We start from the raw sequence: 16,748 nt of genomic DNA, 5'->3' as shown, positions 1-16,748 counted from the left end.
AATTATTGAATGGTCCCCTAGTACGACAAGATGGATTCTTGACCTCACAATCTACCTCGTTATGGTCTTGCACCTTATTGTCTGCCTGCACTACACTTTCTCTGTAACTGTAACACTTTATTCTGTATTCTGCTATTGTTTTCCCTTGTACTACCTCAATGTACTTATGTAATGAAATGATCCGTATGGATGGCATGCAAAACAAAGTTTTTCACTGTACCTTGGTACATGTGACAATAACAAACCAATTTATCTATTTACTCAGCCCCAAGACATGTGGTTCTGGGTTGGGAGGGGGAGTGGTGGGTTAATTTAAAAGTTATAAACTGAGATTGATCACATTTCTCGGAGACGGGATCATCAGGGATATGGAACCAAGGGAGGGGGCAGAAAGAGTTATTGGTTTATTACTATTATTGTCACGTACCATTTGCTTACTGTTCATACAGATCAGTTTATTACACAGTGCATTGAGGTAGTATAAGGTAAAACATTAACAGAATGCAGAATAAAGTGTTACAGTTACAGAGGAAGTGCAGTGCAGGCAGACAATAAGGTGCAAGGTCATAACGAGATAGATTGTGAGGTCAAGAGTCCACCTTATCATACTAGGGAACCATTCTATAATCTTATAACAGTGGGAGAGAAGCTGTCCTTGAGCCTGGTGGTACGTGCTTTCAGGCTTTTGTATCTTCTGCCCAGTGGGAGGGGGGAGAAGAGGGAATGTCTGGGGTGGGAGGGGTCTTTGATTATGATATTAGTTGAGATGCAGATCAGCCACGATCTAATTAAATTCTTGCTTTGGATGTTGCCAGGTACGAGGAGCGGTGACTGTTTCGGGAATACTCCAAGTCTTGCTGGGATTCTCGGGTATCCAGGGTGTGGTCACCCAACACTCTGGGCCAATGGTGCTGGCACCCATGCTCTCCATCATTGGCCTGAGCTGTTACAAGGAGGCAGCACAATTCAGCTCTTTGCACTGGGGAGTCACAGCCTTGTGAGTATAACTCACCGGGATCTTTTGATTCCACTCACGGTGGGGTGAGGGTAATTGCCTTTTCTGCTCACTTTTGTGGATGTGGCTACCCATAGTAAGGCCAGCATTTACTGCCTATCCCCGATTGCCCTTGAGAAAATGGTGGTGAGCTGCCTTCTTGAACCGCTGCTCTCACAATGCACTTGGAGAGGGAGTTCAGAGAACATAGAACATAGGACGTAGAACATAGAACAGAACAGGAACAGACCCTTTGGCCCACTATGTTGTGCCGAACTAATTAAACTAGTAATTAAATGCCTAACTAAACTAATCCCTTCTGCCTGCACAATGTCCATATCCCTCCATTCTCTGCACATCCATGTGCCTATCTAAGAGCCTCTTATACACCTCCATTATACTTGCTTCCACTCCCACCCCTGGCAGTGCATTCCAGGCACCCACCACTCTCTGTGTGAAAAACTTGCCCCGCACATCTCCTTTGTGTTTACCTCCCTCACCTTAAATACATGCCCTCTAGTTTTAGACATTTCGACCCTGGGAAAAAGATACTACCTGTATGTATGCCTCTCATAATCCTATAAACTTCTGGCAAGTTTCCCCTCAGCCTCCGCCGCTCCAGAGAAAACAACACAAGTTTGTCCAATTTCTCCTTATAGCACATGCCCTCTAATCCAGGCAGCATCCTGGTGAACCTCTTCTGCACCCTCTCCAAAACCTCCGTATTCTTCCTATAATGGAACGACCACAACTGAATGCAATACTCCAGACACGGCCTAACCAGAGTTTTATAAAGCTGCAACATAACTTCCTGACTCTTGAACTCAGTGCCTCGACTAATAAAGGAAAGCATGCCATACGCCTTCTTTACCATCCTGTCAACCTGTGCAGCCACTTTCAGGGTGCTATGGACTTGGACCCCAAGATCCCTCTGTCATTAAGGGTCCTGCCATTAACTGTGTGCTGTCTCTTTACATTTGATCTTCCAGAGAGCAACACCTCACACTTGGCCAGATTAAACTCCATCTCCATTTCTCCGCCCATATCTGCAACTGATCCATATCTGCTACCATTATATCCTTTGAAAACTTTCTTCACTGACCACAACTGCAGCAATCTTTGTCATCTAAGAACTTACTCACACACCCATCCACATTTTCATCGAAATAGTTACAGTACAAACAACAGAAGTCCCTGTGGAACACCACTAGTCAGGGACCTCTAGCCAGAATAAGTCCCATCAACCACTACCCTCTGGCTTCTATGACCAAGCCAATTCTGAATTCAAACGGCCAAGTTACTGTGGATCCCATGCATCTTAATCTTCGGATGAGCCTACAATGAGGGACCTGGTCAAATGTCTTTCTGAATCTATGTAGATAACATCCATAGCTCTACCTTCATCAATTACCTTCGTCACCTCTTCAAGAAACTTAATCAAGTTAGTAAGACATGACGTCCCTCACAAAGCCATACTGACTATCCTAATTAGGTCATAATTTTCCAAATGCTCATAAATCCTACCTCTAAGGCAGGCACGGTAGTGTAGCAGTTAGTGTAACACTATTACAGCGCCAGCGACCCGGGTTCAATTCCTGCCGCTGTCTGTAAGGAGTTTGTACGTTCTCCCCGTGTCTGCATGGGTTTCCCCCAGGTGCTCCGGCTTCCTCCCACATTCCAAAGATGTATGGGTTAGGAAGTTGTGGGCATGCTACGTTGACGCCGGAAGCGTGGCAACGCTTGTGGGCTGTCTCCAGAACACTACGCAAAAGATGCATTTCACTGTGTGTTTCAATATACATTTGACAATTAAAGGTATCTTATCTTAAAAAAAATCCTTTTCAATAGCTTCCCTACACTGACGTCTATAGTTTCCAGGATTATCCCCATTTCCCTTCTTGAACAATGGAACAATATCAGCTACTTGCCAGCCCTCCGGGACCTCCCCTCTGGCTAGAGAGGACTCAAAGATCTTGGTCAAGGCCCCAGCAATCTTATCTCTTGCCTCTCTGAATAACCTGGGATATATCCCATCAGGCCTGGGGACTAATCCATCTTAACGTTCTTCAAGAGACCCAACACTACCTCTTTCTTTATCTCAAAATACCCTAGCATATTGGCATGCTCCACACTGATCTCCCTATCCCCTACATCCTTCTCCTTGGTAAATACTGACGCAAAGTACTCTTCTAGGATCTCATTCACATCCTCTGCCTCCAAGTTCATGTTCCCTCTTTCATCTTGAGTGGTCCTATCCTCTCCCTAACTATTCTCATGCTATTGATGTACAGTATGTATAGAATGTCTTGGGATTCTACTTAACAAGGACTTTTCATGGCCTTTTCTAGCTTCTTTATAATCTTCAAGGGCTCTGTTTTATTTTAGCTTCCTGAACCTTGCATACGCTTCCTTTTCCTTCTTGAGTAAATTCACCATCTCTCTCATAATCCAAAGTTGCCATCTTTGTATTTCCTTATTACTAGAACATACCCATCCTGTACTCTGTGCAGTTGGTCTTTGAGCACCTGTCAGATGTAGAGGTCAGAGTTCCAGGAATTAGAACATAGAACATAGAACACTGAACACTACAGCACAGTACAGGCCTTTCGGCCCACAATGTTGTGCCGACATTTTATCCTGCTCTAAGATCTATCTAACCCTTCCCTCCCACATAGCCCTCCATTTCCCTATCAATCATGTGTCTATCTAAGAGTCTCTTAAATGTCCCTAATGTATCTGTCCCACAACCTCTGTAGGCAGTGCGTTCCACGCACCCACCGTTCTGTGTGTAAGAAAATTACCCCTGACATCCCCCTTATCTTGTCCTCCAAGCACCTTAAAATTATGTCCCCTCGTGTTAGCCATTGTCGCCCTGGGAAAAAGTCTCTGACTGTCCACTCGATCTATGCCTCTTATCATCTTGTACACCTCTATCAAGTCACCTCTCATCCTCCTTCTCTCCAAAGAGGAAAGCCCCAGCCCACTCAATCTGTCCTCATAAGGCATGCTCTCAGAATGATGATATGTTTCCAAATCAGGATGGAGGAGAACCTGTAGGTGGTGGTGTTTCCCTGCTCCTGCTGCTCTTGACCTTCTCATTGGTAGATGTCACAGGTTTGATTAGTTTCTTAATTAGTGAGGGCATCAAAGGTTATGGGGGGAAGGCAGGAGAATGGGGTTGAGAGGGAAAAATACCAAAGGGCTGAAGATGATGGAATCTGATAGGAGAGGAAGGTGGAGCTTGGAATCAAGGGAAGGTGGTGGGGACGGCAGTTGGGAACATTGGGAGGAGGGGATCCAGTGGGAGGAGTGTATAGGACTGGCAGAAGTTGCAAAGTATGATGTGCTGGATGCGTAGGCTAGTGTGATGATAAGGAAAATCCAGGAGAACTCTATCCCTGTTCTGTCTGGGAGGTGAGAGGTAAGTGCGGGAAATATAGGAGATATGGGTGAGGGCTCAATCGGTAAGAATAGGGGGGGAAGCCCCGTTTTCTGAAGAGAACATCTCGGATGTCCCGGAGTGGAAAGCCTCATCTCGAGCACAGATGCAGCGGGAGACGGAGGAACTGGGAGAAAGAAATGCCGTCCTTACAAGGGACAGGGTGGGAGGAGGTGTAGTCTCGGGAGCTGTGGGGGTCACAGTTGGAGTAGCCTGGGTAACTGCGGTGCACTTTGTAAATGGTACACACTGCAGTGATGGTGTGCTGGTGGTGGAGGCAAGGTATGTTTACGAAGAGGGAGGGGCTGCCATTCAAAGATTGTGGCAGAGCCCCTCTTGCTGGCACAGTAAGATCCCACAACAAACAAAGTGATAACTATCAAACAGCCACATTAGCTGAAGGACAAATATTGGTCAGGTTGATGAAGGAAGATGAAGGGTAAATGGTAATTGGTTTATTATTGTCAACTGCACTGAGATAGTGAAAAGCTTTTGTTTACTTGCCATCCAGACAGACCACACCATACGTAAGTATATCAAGGTGGTATAAAAGGATTAAAAAAAAACTGAATGTAGAATATAGTGTTACAGTTACAGAGAAAGTGGAATGCAGGTAGACAATAAGATGTAAGAGCCATGACAAAGGTAAATTGAGAGTTCAAGAGTTCACCTTTATCATATGTGAGGCCTATTCAAGAGTCTGATAACAGTGAGATAGAAGTTGTCCTTGACCCTGGTGGTACGTGTTCTCAGGCTTTTGTATCTCCGGTCCGACAGGAAGGGGAAGAACGGAGAACGTCTGGGGCGGGAGGTGTCCTTGATTCTGTTGGCTGCTTTCCTGAGGCAGTGGGAAGTGTAGACGGAGGTGGCAGTGGGGAGGCGGGATTCAGGAGGGGACAGGGAGCAGACCTGTTCTTCTTCAGAAGTGCCATCAGACCTTTCCTATCCACCTCTGAGAGGACACAGGACCTCAACGCTTATCTGAACGACAGCACCATAGAGCGGCATTCCCTCAGCACTATGTGGAAGGGCACAGCAAGTGAGAGCAGGCGGAGAGAAAGTGCTCCGTAAATGAAAATCAACAAAAAACTGGAAATACTCCTGAAATGTGACGCAGGGAGAAACTGCAGCTCAGGATTTACCAGAATTGAAACCTTGGAGCAGTCAGAAAGAATTTAACCTCGAAAAAATATTAGAAGTTGGACTGACAAGATGTTGTACCTCGACCAAAGCTACCTTATCTGACTGTAAAGCACCTTGAGGATGTAGAGAACACTGAATAAATGCCAGTCCTACATTCATTAGTGCAGGGATGTGCAGTGGGGTTGGGCGAGTACAGCAGATACACAGTCCACAATCCCTCCAATTATTGTTAAACGTATTAGGGACACACGTAGAGGTGCATGACTATAATATGCATCGTGTAACAAGCCCCTTCAAAACTCCCATGTAAGATCCTCCTTCAGAGGTTCAGTGGGAAAGAGTAGATCAAATAAAGAATCTGGGGGAAATTCTTTTTCACAAAAATTAAGATAAGATACCTTTATTAGTCACACGTACATTGAAACACACAGTGAAATACAACTTTTGCGTAGAGTGTTCTGGGGGCAGCCCACAAGTGTCGCCACACTTCCAGCGCCAACATAGCATGCCCACAACTTCCTAACCCGGACGTCCTTTTGGAATTTGGGAGGAAACCGGAGCACCCGGAGGAAACCCACGCAGACACGGTGAGAACGTATAAGCTCCTCATAGACAATGGCCGGAATTGAACCCGGGTCACTGGCGCTGTAATAGTGTTATGCTAACCGCTACACTACCGTGCCTGCCCTACAATACCGTGCCTGCCCTGCACAAGAAATTATACACAAGAAATACAAAGTAGTACATAGTCCAAGTCCATAGCTTACTGCAAGTAGCCACACAAGTGGATAGGGTGGTAAAGAAGGCATATGGCTGCTTGCCTTCATTGGTCGGGGCATTGAGTATGTGAGTCAGGAAGTCATGTTGCAGCTGTATAAAACTTTGGTTAGGCCACACTTCTGTGCAATTCTGGTGGCCCCATTACAGGAAGGATGTGGAGGATTTGGAGAGGGTGCAGAAGTTGTTTACCAGGATGCAGCCTGAATTAGAGGGTATGAGCTATAAGGAGAGGTTGGACAAACTCGGGTTGTTTTCTCTGGAGTGTCAGAGGCTGAGGGGATACCTGACAGAAGTTTATAAAATTATGAGAGGCACAGATAAGGTAGACAGCCAGAATCTTTTTCCCAGGGTAGAAATGTCAAGTACTAGAGCATATAAAGTGAGAGGGGGAAAGTTTAAAGGAGATGTGTCGGGCAAGTGTTTAACACAGAGAGTGGTGCCTGGAACAGGTTGCCAGGGGGAGTGGTAGAAAGAGATATGATAGTGGCATTTAAGCGGCTGTTAGATAGACGCATGAACACACAGGGGCTGGAGGGATATGGATCACCTGCAGGCAGAAGAGATTAAATTTAATTTGGCACATGTTCAGCGCAGACATCGTGGGCCAAATGCTCTGTTCATGTGCTGTGCTGTTCTATGTTCTATGTACATGGCTTTCTTTATATTCATATTATCATCCAGTCTATATGTTCATAGTATTGTCTATGTACTTGGCACCAATGCCACTCATGTGGCCTTTTTCAACAATACACTCATCAAATGTTTAAGAAGCTGTCCCACAGGACTCAGCCCTCAGTGTCCCATGCACCTTAGACCACAGTCCCTCCCCACAAAGCCTTCGTGTTGGCTGCACTGAACTTCAGTACGTCTCTTAGCGCCTACTCCTTCAGCCTGGAATGTGCCAGTCAGCAGCATTCCCTGGCGGAATTCCTTTACCCCTGCCAGTGGCGAGGGTGGGATGGATCCTGCCGGAGGTTTGAGGAAGCTTAAGGAGAGCTCTTCCCTCCTCTTTATCAAATGAAGGTGGTGCGTCCTTGAAGAGGAAAAGAACTGGGGGCAGGACAGGAAAAGTTAATTAGACAGGAGGAAGCTCGTTTGGTAATATAAACACCAGTGCAGACCCGGCAGACCCTTTCTTGTAAAAATTGTGTGTAATTTATGTTTAATTTATGTTTTTCCCGTGAATGCTGCTTATATGACGCTATGTACCTGTGATGCTGCTGCAAGTAAGTTTTTCATTGCACCTGTGCACACATGTACTTGTGTGTATGTCAATAAGCTCAACCTTGACTTTGATGGAAGTTTCATTGCCTGTGATTCTCCTGTGGACATCTCCAGAACACAGTTCCTGTGAGTTCCACAAGGTGGAGCATTTGCTTCACACTTACTGGAGAATCAGAATCAGATTTATTATCACTGACTTATATAATGAGAAATTTGTTGCTTTGCAGCAACTGTACAGTGCAAAGACATAAAATTATTATAAATTACAAAATAAATAAAGTGTAAAAATAAAAGGAATAACGAGGTAGTGTTCATGTGTTCATGGACCATTCAGTAATCTGATGGCAGAGGGGAACCTCTTTCTAAATCACTGAGTGTGGGACTTCAGGCTCCTGTACCTCCTTCCCGATGGTACAGTAGTGTAGCGGTTAGCATAACGTTATTACAGCGCCAGTGACCCGGGTTCAATTCCGGCCGCTGTCTGTAAGGAGTTTGTACGTTCTCCCCGTGTCTGCGTGGGTTTCCTTTGGGTGCTCCGGTTTCCTCCCACATTCCAAAGACGTCCGGGTTAGGAAGTTGTGGGCATGCTATGTTAGTGCCAGAAGTGTGGCGACACTTGCGGGCTGCCTCCAGAACACTCTACGCAAAAGATGCATTTCACTGTGTGTTTCGATGTACGTGTGACTAATAAAGATACTTTATACCTTATACCTTAACAGGACATGTCCCGGATGGTGCAGCAATCAGAACTGCACACAATACTACAAGTGCTGGCAAATGGGACTAGCTTGGATGGGGCATCTTGGTTGGCATGGACCAGTTGGGCCGAAGGGCCTGTTTCCTTTACAAGACTCTACAAGTCAGCACCGACCATCAAGCACCCATTCACACCAATCCTGCCTTAATCTCAATTATTGTCCCCACACTCCCCACCATCTCACACAGATTCTACTGCTCACCCACACATTAGGGGCAATTTACGGTGGGCAATTAACCCACCAACCTGCACGTCTCTGGGAAGTGGGGTCAAATCGGAGGACCCGGGGGAAGCCCACGTGGTCACTGGGAGAACATGCAAACTCAATACCAGAGGTCAGGATTGAACCTGGGTCATTGGATCAATGAGGCAGCAGCTCTATTAGCTGCACCACTGTGCTACCACTGTGTCCCCTAATCTTTTACTACCTGTTAGGCACCTGAGACATCCCAAAAGGTGGAGAGGCTGTTTTAGTGCAAATTCCTTATTGCTTGACTCTGTGGAGAAATGAGACTCTCTCCCTTTCTCTTTCACCCCCTTTGCAGGTTCATCCTCCTGGTGGTGCTGTTGTCTCAACATCTGCGATCCTGTTCCATCCCGATTTTAAGGTGGAGGAAATCCGAAGGAATTGACGTTTTGACTCGTCTCCCCATCTTCAGAATATTTTCGGTATGAACAAAAAAAATCTATTCGCTCACGTTTGGCCCATATCCCTCTAAACCTTTCCTATCCATGTGCCTTTTAAATGTTGTTAATGTACCTGCCTCAGTCTCCACATTCTGGGTGAAGAAGTTGTCCTTCAGGTTCTTGTTAAATTGCTCCCCTCTCACCTTAAACCTATGCCCTCTAGTTCATGATTCCCCAGCCCTGGGAAAAAGCCTGTGTGCATTCACCCTATCTATGCCTCTCATGATTTTATACACCTCTTTAAGATCACCCCTCATTCTCCTACGCTCTAATGAATAAAGTCCCAAGCTGCTCAACCTCTCTCCATAACTCAGTCCCCCGAATCCTAGTAACAACCTCGTAAATCTCCTCTGCACACTTTCCAGCTTAATGGCATCTTTCCTATAGCAGGACGACCAAAACTGAACACAATATTCCAAATGCGGCCTCACCGACGTCTTGTACAACTATACCTATCTCATCATTGAACATATTCAATGATTCCTCCTCCACAGCTCTCTGAGGTAGAGAATTCCGTAGATTGAGAGAAGAAATTACTCCTTCTCTCTGCTTTAAACAGATGACTCCTGTTATGCCCCCAGGTTCTGTTCACCCCTAAGGGGAAATCTATCCTGCTTTTACTGCACTGTTATAAGACTCTTGAATGGACCTCTCGTTCATTAAAGATGAACTCTTGATCTCCCAATCTACCTCATCACGGCCCTTGCACCTTATTGTCTACCTGCACTGCACTTTCTCTGGAACTTGAACTGTAACACTATATTAAGATAGATAGATAGATAGATATTTGTCACATGTACATTGAAACACACAGTGAAATGCATCTTTTTGCGTTACTGAGAATGCGCTGGGGACAGCCCACAAGTGTCGCCACTCTTCTGGCACCAATATAGCATGCCCACAGCTCCTAACCTGTACATCTTTTGGAATGTGGGAGGAAACTGAAGCACCTGGAGGAAACCTACAGGGAGAACGTACAAACTCCTTACAGAGAGCAGCAGGAATGCAACCCGGGTCGCTGGCGCTGTAATAGCGTTACGTTAACCGCTACACTACCGTGCCGCCCTCATCTGCATTCTGTTACTGTTTTTCCCTTGTGCTACCTTGAATTAGTTACGTTTTGAAATGATCTGTATGAATGGCTTGCAAAACTAAGTTTTTCACTGTACCTTGGTACATGCGATAATATTAAACCAATTCCAATTCCAATTCCTGTCCAGCCCCTTCAGAATCTTTTATGTTTCTTCATCATCTCCAATTCTTCTAAACTTCAGTGAGAACAAGTCCAACCTGCTCAGCTTTTACTTATGAGACAAACCCTTCATCCCAAGAATCAAACGAGTAAACCTTCTCTGAATTTTGTCCAGTTCAGCTGTACCCTCCTTAAATAAGTCTGGCCTCACTAGTTGTAGAAAGGCTTTCCTATTTTTGTACTCAATCTCCTGACAATAAAAGCCAATCTTCCAATTGCTTCCCTAATTATTTATACCTGTGTACTAACTGTAACCAGTCCAGATGAAGGGTCTCAACCCGAAACGTTGATCGACCATTCCCCTCCACGGAGGCTGCCTGACCCACTGAGTTCCTCCAGCATCTTGTTTGTTGATACTAATTTCATGTTTGATGCACAAGGACAGACAGAACCATCTGTACCACAGAATTCTGTAGTCGCTCACCTTTTAAGCAATTTTCTTTCTCTTGTATAAAAATTTTACGTACAGAATTCTAAGTAACATTTGTGCCACAGAAGTACCAGGCAATGACCAACTCCAGCAAGATAGATTCTAACCACCTACCACTGCATTACCCTTGCCAATTCACCATTGGCCAGAAACTCAAATGGACCAGGCACATCAATAATGTGACTACAAGAACAGATTAGAGACTGGTTTGCCCAGTGAAACTTGACACCATAAAGCCCTTCCACTATCTACAATGCACGCTTAGTAACATAGAAAACCTACAGCACAATACAGGCACTTCGGCCCACAAAGTTGTGCCAAACATGTCCCTACCTTAGAAGTTGCTAGGCTTACCCATAGCCCTTTATTTTTCTCAGCTCCATGTACCTATCCAATAAAAGACCCTATCGTATCTTTGGTTTGACGGCACAACATGGTGGACCGAAGGGCCTGTTTTGTGCTGTATGGTTCTATGGTTCTATGGTATCCACCTCCACCACCGTTGCCGGCAGCCCATTCCACACACTCACCACTCTCTGAGTAAAACACTTACCCCTGACATCTCCTCTGTACCTACTCCCCAGCACCTTAAACCTGTGTCCTCTTGTGGCCACCATTTCAGCCCTGGGAAAAAGCATCTGACTATCCACACGATCAATGCCTCTGATCATCTTATACACCTCTATCAGGTCCCCCCTCATCCTCCGTCGCTCCAAGGAGAAAAGGTCGAGTTCACTCAACCTGTGTTCATAAGGCATGCTCCCCAATCCAGGGAGCATCCTTGTAAATCTCCTCTGTCCTCTTGCCTGAATGAATGCAATTCCAACATCTCTCAAGAAGCACAACAGGCCTATCAAGAAGGCAGCCTACTTGATAGGCACCCCATCCGCCATGCTAAACATTCAATCACACCAAACAGAGGTGCACGGTGTGTACCATCTATCAAATGTCCAGGCTATTCCCAACAGCACCTCCCAGATCCATGAGCTCCCTCAGCAAGAAGGACAAAGGCAGCAGGCACATGGCAACACCACCACTCACAGGTTCCCCTCCAAGTCGTGCACCATCTTGACTTGGACACATATCGCCAGTCCGTCAGCTTTGCTGACCTAAGTCCTGGAAGTCTCTCCCCGATAGCACTGTGAGGACACTTCTCCAGCTCACAATCCTTCTCTATTAGGAATGGGCAATAAATATTGGCCAGTGACACTCAGATCCTGAAAAAATAAAGAGATAAATAGCTGTAGGCCACATAGAATGTCAAAACTGTTCCTCAAGTCAAATTAGATTCTACCTGGTTTATAACTTCATCCACTGCTGGAGTGTAGTGAGAGGTCAACTTTTACATTGACCCATGGGATGTGGACACTGTTTATCTGACCAGTGTTCACTGCTGTGTCTAATTTCCCCCTGAACTGACTGGATTGCTGAGTTATATCAAAAGGAAGTTCAAAGTTGGCGTGAGACTGGAGACACATATAGGCCAGGCTGATTAAGGAAGACAGGAATCTTTCCCAATGGAATATTACTGAATAAGATGTGTTTCTACAACCCAGATAGGTCTAATACCTGGAACTACCCAACACCTTAACACATGGACTGCAAGAATATGGCCCACTACCACATGAGAGGCAATTGGGGATGGGCAACAGATACACCTTCATTCAGTAAATAGAACATAGAACAGTACAGGACAGGCACAGGCCTTTTGGCCCACAGTGTTTGTGCCAAGAATGATGCCAAATTAAACTGAATCTCTTCTGCCTGCACATGATCCATATCCCTCCATTCCCTGCATGTTCATGTGCCTGTCTAAATACCTCTTAAACGCCACTATCATGTCTGCTTCCACCACTTCCTCAGGCAACATGTTTCAGGCACCTACCACTCTCTGTGTAAAAAATTACTTGCCTCACACATTTCCTTTAAACTTTCCCCCCTCAAAGCAAGGTCCTCTAGTATTTGACATTTCCAGCCTGGGAGAAAGATTCTGACTCTATTCCATCTATGACTCTCATAATCTTATAAACTTCTATGAGGTCTCTCTTCAGCATCCGACACTCCAGAGGAAACAACCCAAAGTTTGTCCAACCTCTCCTTACAGCTAAAACTCTCTAATCCAGGCAACATCCTGGTGAACCTTTTCTGCACCCTTTCCAAAGCCCCACATCCTTCCTGTAATGGGGCAACCAGAACTGCACACGGTTAGTGCAGCCTAACCAAAGTTTTATACAACGACAACATGACTTGTCCCCATCATCCGGGCCATGCCATCTTCTTGCAGCTACCATTGGGCAGGAGGTACAGAAGCCTGAAGTCCCACACCACCAGGTTCAGGAACAGGGACTTCCCTTCAACTATTCGGTTCTTCAACCAACTGGAACAACCCTAATCACTAAAGTTTTGCAAAACTATGATCACTTGGACACTTTGCTCTAAAATGGACTTTTTTTTTGTTCTAATTGTGTTATTTCTCGTAAAAATTGTGCATAATTTATGTTTAATTTATGATTTTCTTGTGAATGTTGTGTTTCTGATGCTATGTGCCTGTGATGCTGCTGCGTAAGTTTTTCATTGCACCTGTGCACACATGTACTTGTGAATATGACAATAAACTCGACTTTGACTTTCTCAACTCTTATACTCAACACCCCGACTGATGAAGGCAAGCATGTCGTACGCCTTCTTTACCACCCTATCCACTTGTGTTGCTATTTTCAGGGAGCTATGGACTTGCACCCCAAGATCCCTCTGTACATCAATGCTCCTAAGGGTCCTGCCATTTACTGTAGACTTTCCTCTTACATTTGACCTCCCAAACTGCAAGCATGTCATTCTCCTTCTTAAAAACCCTATCCACGTGTTGCCACACTGCGGACTTGCACCCCCGAGATCCCTTCTGCCTGAACTACTTACAGTTTCCAATTTTCCAGCTGCTACTGCCGATCGTTTCTCTGTGGATCCTCTGCGGGAACCTACGGGAAGGAGCAGCCATGAATCCTTATCCAGGTGGAGGTTTCCAGGGAATCCTTGGCACCAACAGTACAGACCTGGTGCCCTGGTTCAGAGTCCCTCTCCCAGGTAACCTGCAAGGAAGGTGGGAAGTTGCAGTGATCTGTGCCACTCTGACGGGTGACGGGGTGGAATGCTTGTTTGTCACTGGGATCTTTCTGTGCCAGAAGGCTCCGTCCAGAGCCAGGTGTAGGTGATGGCACGGTGGAGTGTTACACAATAAAAATAGAGCAGTCCAGAATTCCAGACTGGATAATATGGAGAAAGTTGTAATGGAAGGTCTTAAACATAAGACCAGAAGATTTCTGAGCTAAATTAAGCCTTTAGTCCATCAGATCTGCTCCACCATTCAATTATGGCTGATTTTTTTTTTCAACCTCATTCTCCCACCTTCTCCCCATAACCCTTAAACCCCTCACCAATCAAGAACCTATCAATCTCTGCCTTAAATACACCCAATGACTTGGCCTCCACAGCCGTCTGTGGCAATGAATTCCACAGATTCACCACCCTCTGCCTGAAGAAATTCTCCCTGATCTCAGTTCTAAAGGGACGCCCTTTTATTCTGAGGCTGTGCCCTCGGATCCTAGACTCTTCCGCTGATGGAAACATCCTCTGCACGTCCACTCTATCCAGGCCTTTCAGTATTTGGTAGGTTTCAATGAGATTGTGTTTCAATAAACATGTGGAGATTACTTATTGTCATTTAGCTGCTGCTTATTATCGAAACACAAAGATGATGGATTTGCAAATGGCTTTATTTTAATAATTGAAAATACATTATTTTTCCAAGTAATGTTAATAACCGACAACCCCACCCCCCCCCAGAATGAACCAAAAATAAAAAAACAAATATATCCAACCCCTGTGTAAAATGCAAATTTAAAGATACTATCAGAAAATTTTAGTGCATGCTGACTTGTAAATCACTGTAGCATAAGAACATAGAACATAGAACACTGCAGCAGGGTACAGGCCCTTCGGCCCACAATGTTCTGCCGACATTTTATCCTGCTCTAAGATCTATCTAACCCTTCCCTCCCACATAGCCCCCTAGTTTTCTATCATTCCTGTGTCTATCTAAGAGTCTCATAAGTGTCCCTAATGCATCTGCCCCCACAACATCTGCCGGTAGTGTGTTCCACGCACCCACCACTCTCTGTGTAAAAAAGTTACCTCTGACATCCACCTTATACCTTCCTCCAATCACCTTAAAATTATGTCCCCTCATGTTAGCCATTGTCGCCCTGGGAAAAAGTCTCGGACAGTCCACTCGGTCTATGCCTCTTATCATCTTGTACACCTCTAACAAGTCACCTCTCATGCTCCTTCTCTCCAAAGAGAAAAGCCCCAGCTCACTCAACCTATTCTCATAAGACATGCTCTCCAATCCAGGCAACATCCTGGTAACTCTCCTCTGCACCCAAGGGCAAGGAACATTTTTCTTCGAGTTGAATTGATACAGGGCAGCCATGATCCTACTGAATGATAGCACAGACTGCTGGGCTGAATGGCTGACTGCTCCTCCTGTTTGGATGGACACTTTTTATATTGTTGCTGAAATCTCTTCACTGATTTCAGTCGGATGTAAGTTGTGTGGGTTCCTCAGTGAGTGGCTGATCTCTGACAGGTCACCGTTAATCCAACTGCTCTGAACTGATCCCTCCCTTCACCTTATTTCTGGTCCCGTTCCAAAGATTAGGGTCCATACTTCAGGTCTGAGCTGGGATGGGGGAGTGCTGCACTGTCATAGGAACTGTCTTTTGGATTAGACGTTAAACTGTTGGTCTTCTCTCAGCTGGAAATTAAAACTAATCTGCGGGACTTTTTTTGAGGAGGACTGATCCACCCAGGGGACACACCATCACCCAATGCTTAACCAAAGCTTAAAAATACAGATTATCTGATTATTGAAAATCCAACAAAAACTGCAGATGCTGGAAGTCTAAAATAAGAACAGAAAGTACTAGAAATACTGGGAAAAAGATTGCATCTGGAGTATTATGTTCTCCCCATTACAGGAAGGATGTGGAGGCTTTGGAGAGGGTGCAGAAGAGGTTCACCAGGATGCAGCCTGGATTAGAGAGTATGTGCTATAAGGAGAGGTTGGACAAATCTGGGTTGTTTTCTCTGGAGCGTTGGAGGCTGAGGGGAGACCTGCCAGAAGTTTATCAAATTATGAGAGGCAAAGATAGAGTAGATAGCCAATCTTTCTCCAAGGGTGGAAATGTCTAATACGGGAGGGCACGCATTTTAGAGGGGGAAAATTCAAAGGAGATGTGCGGGGCAAGTTTTATACAGAGAGAATAGTGGGTGCCTGGATTGCGCTGCCAGGGGTGGTGGTGGATGTTCAAGAAGCCCCTAGATAGGCACATGAATATGCAAAGACTAAGGGGATATGGACCATGGCAGGCAAAAGGGATTAGGTGTTATTCACTTAATGAGTTTGGCACAACATTGTGGGCCAAAGGGTCTGTTCCTGTGCTGTGCTGTTCTATGTAATCAGCAGGTCAGGGCACTTCTGTGGGAAGAGATAATGGGGTAAATGTTTCAGGTCCAAGGCTTCAACCTCAGTCTTTGACCTGAAACATTAACTCTATTTCTCTTCCCTCAGATGCGGTCTCGCCTGCTGAGCATATCCAACGTTTTCTGCTTTTATTTTAGATTATTTTGTCATTGGTCTCTTTGCTTTTTTGTGGGAGCTCACTAGAGCCAAATTAGGTATCTCAATTCCAACAACAGTGACTATACCTCAACACAGTACTTAACATAGAATATAGAACAGTACAGCACAGGAACAGGGTAAATCTCTCTGCCTGCACATGATCCTATCCCTCCATTCCCCGCATATTCACGTGTCTATCTAACAGCCTCTTAAATATCTCTATTGTATCTGCTTCCACCCCCACCCCTGGCAGCACATTCCAGGCACCCACCACTCTCCGGGAAAATATACCTGCCCCCACCCCCACCCCCATTACTTCATTAAACTTTCCCCCTCTCACCTTGAAGCTACACCCTCTAGTATTC

General features: G+C 45.4%; 1 protein-coding gene across 2 annotated transcripts in view; it reads left to right on the top strand.

Moving 5' to 3' along the window:
- The window catches only part of slc23a3 (solute carrier family 23 member 3), a 94,927-nt gene that overhangs the window by 25,138 nt on the left and 53,041 nt on the right, over positions 1-16,748 (top strand). For both annotated transcript variants that reach the window (XM_052024792.1, XM_052024801.1), the window contains exons 5-7: positions 816-997; positions 8,883-9,006; positions 13,640-13,787. In XM_052024792.1, the coding sequence (XP_051880752.1) occupies positions 816-997; positions 8,883-9,006; positions 13,640-13,787 (454 nt within the window). The remainder of the gene's footprint in view (positions 1-815; positions 998-8,882; positions 9,007-13,639; positions 13,788-16,748) is intronic.

The sequence above is a fragment of the Pristis pectinata genome, chromosome 1 (assembly GCF_009764475.1).
Source record: "Pristis pectinata isolate sPriPec2 chromosome 1, sPriPec2.1.pri, whole genome shotgun sequence".
In the NCBI taxonomy this organism is placed as follows: domain Eukaryota; kingdom Metazoa; phylum Chordata; class Chondrichthyes; order Rhinopristiformes; family Pristidae; genus Pristis; species Pristis pectinata.
The sequence above is the reverse complement of the archived record's forward strand: the minus strand, read 5'-3'. Positions and strand labels throughout refer to the sequence as shown.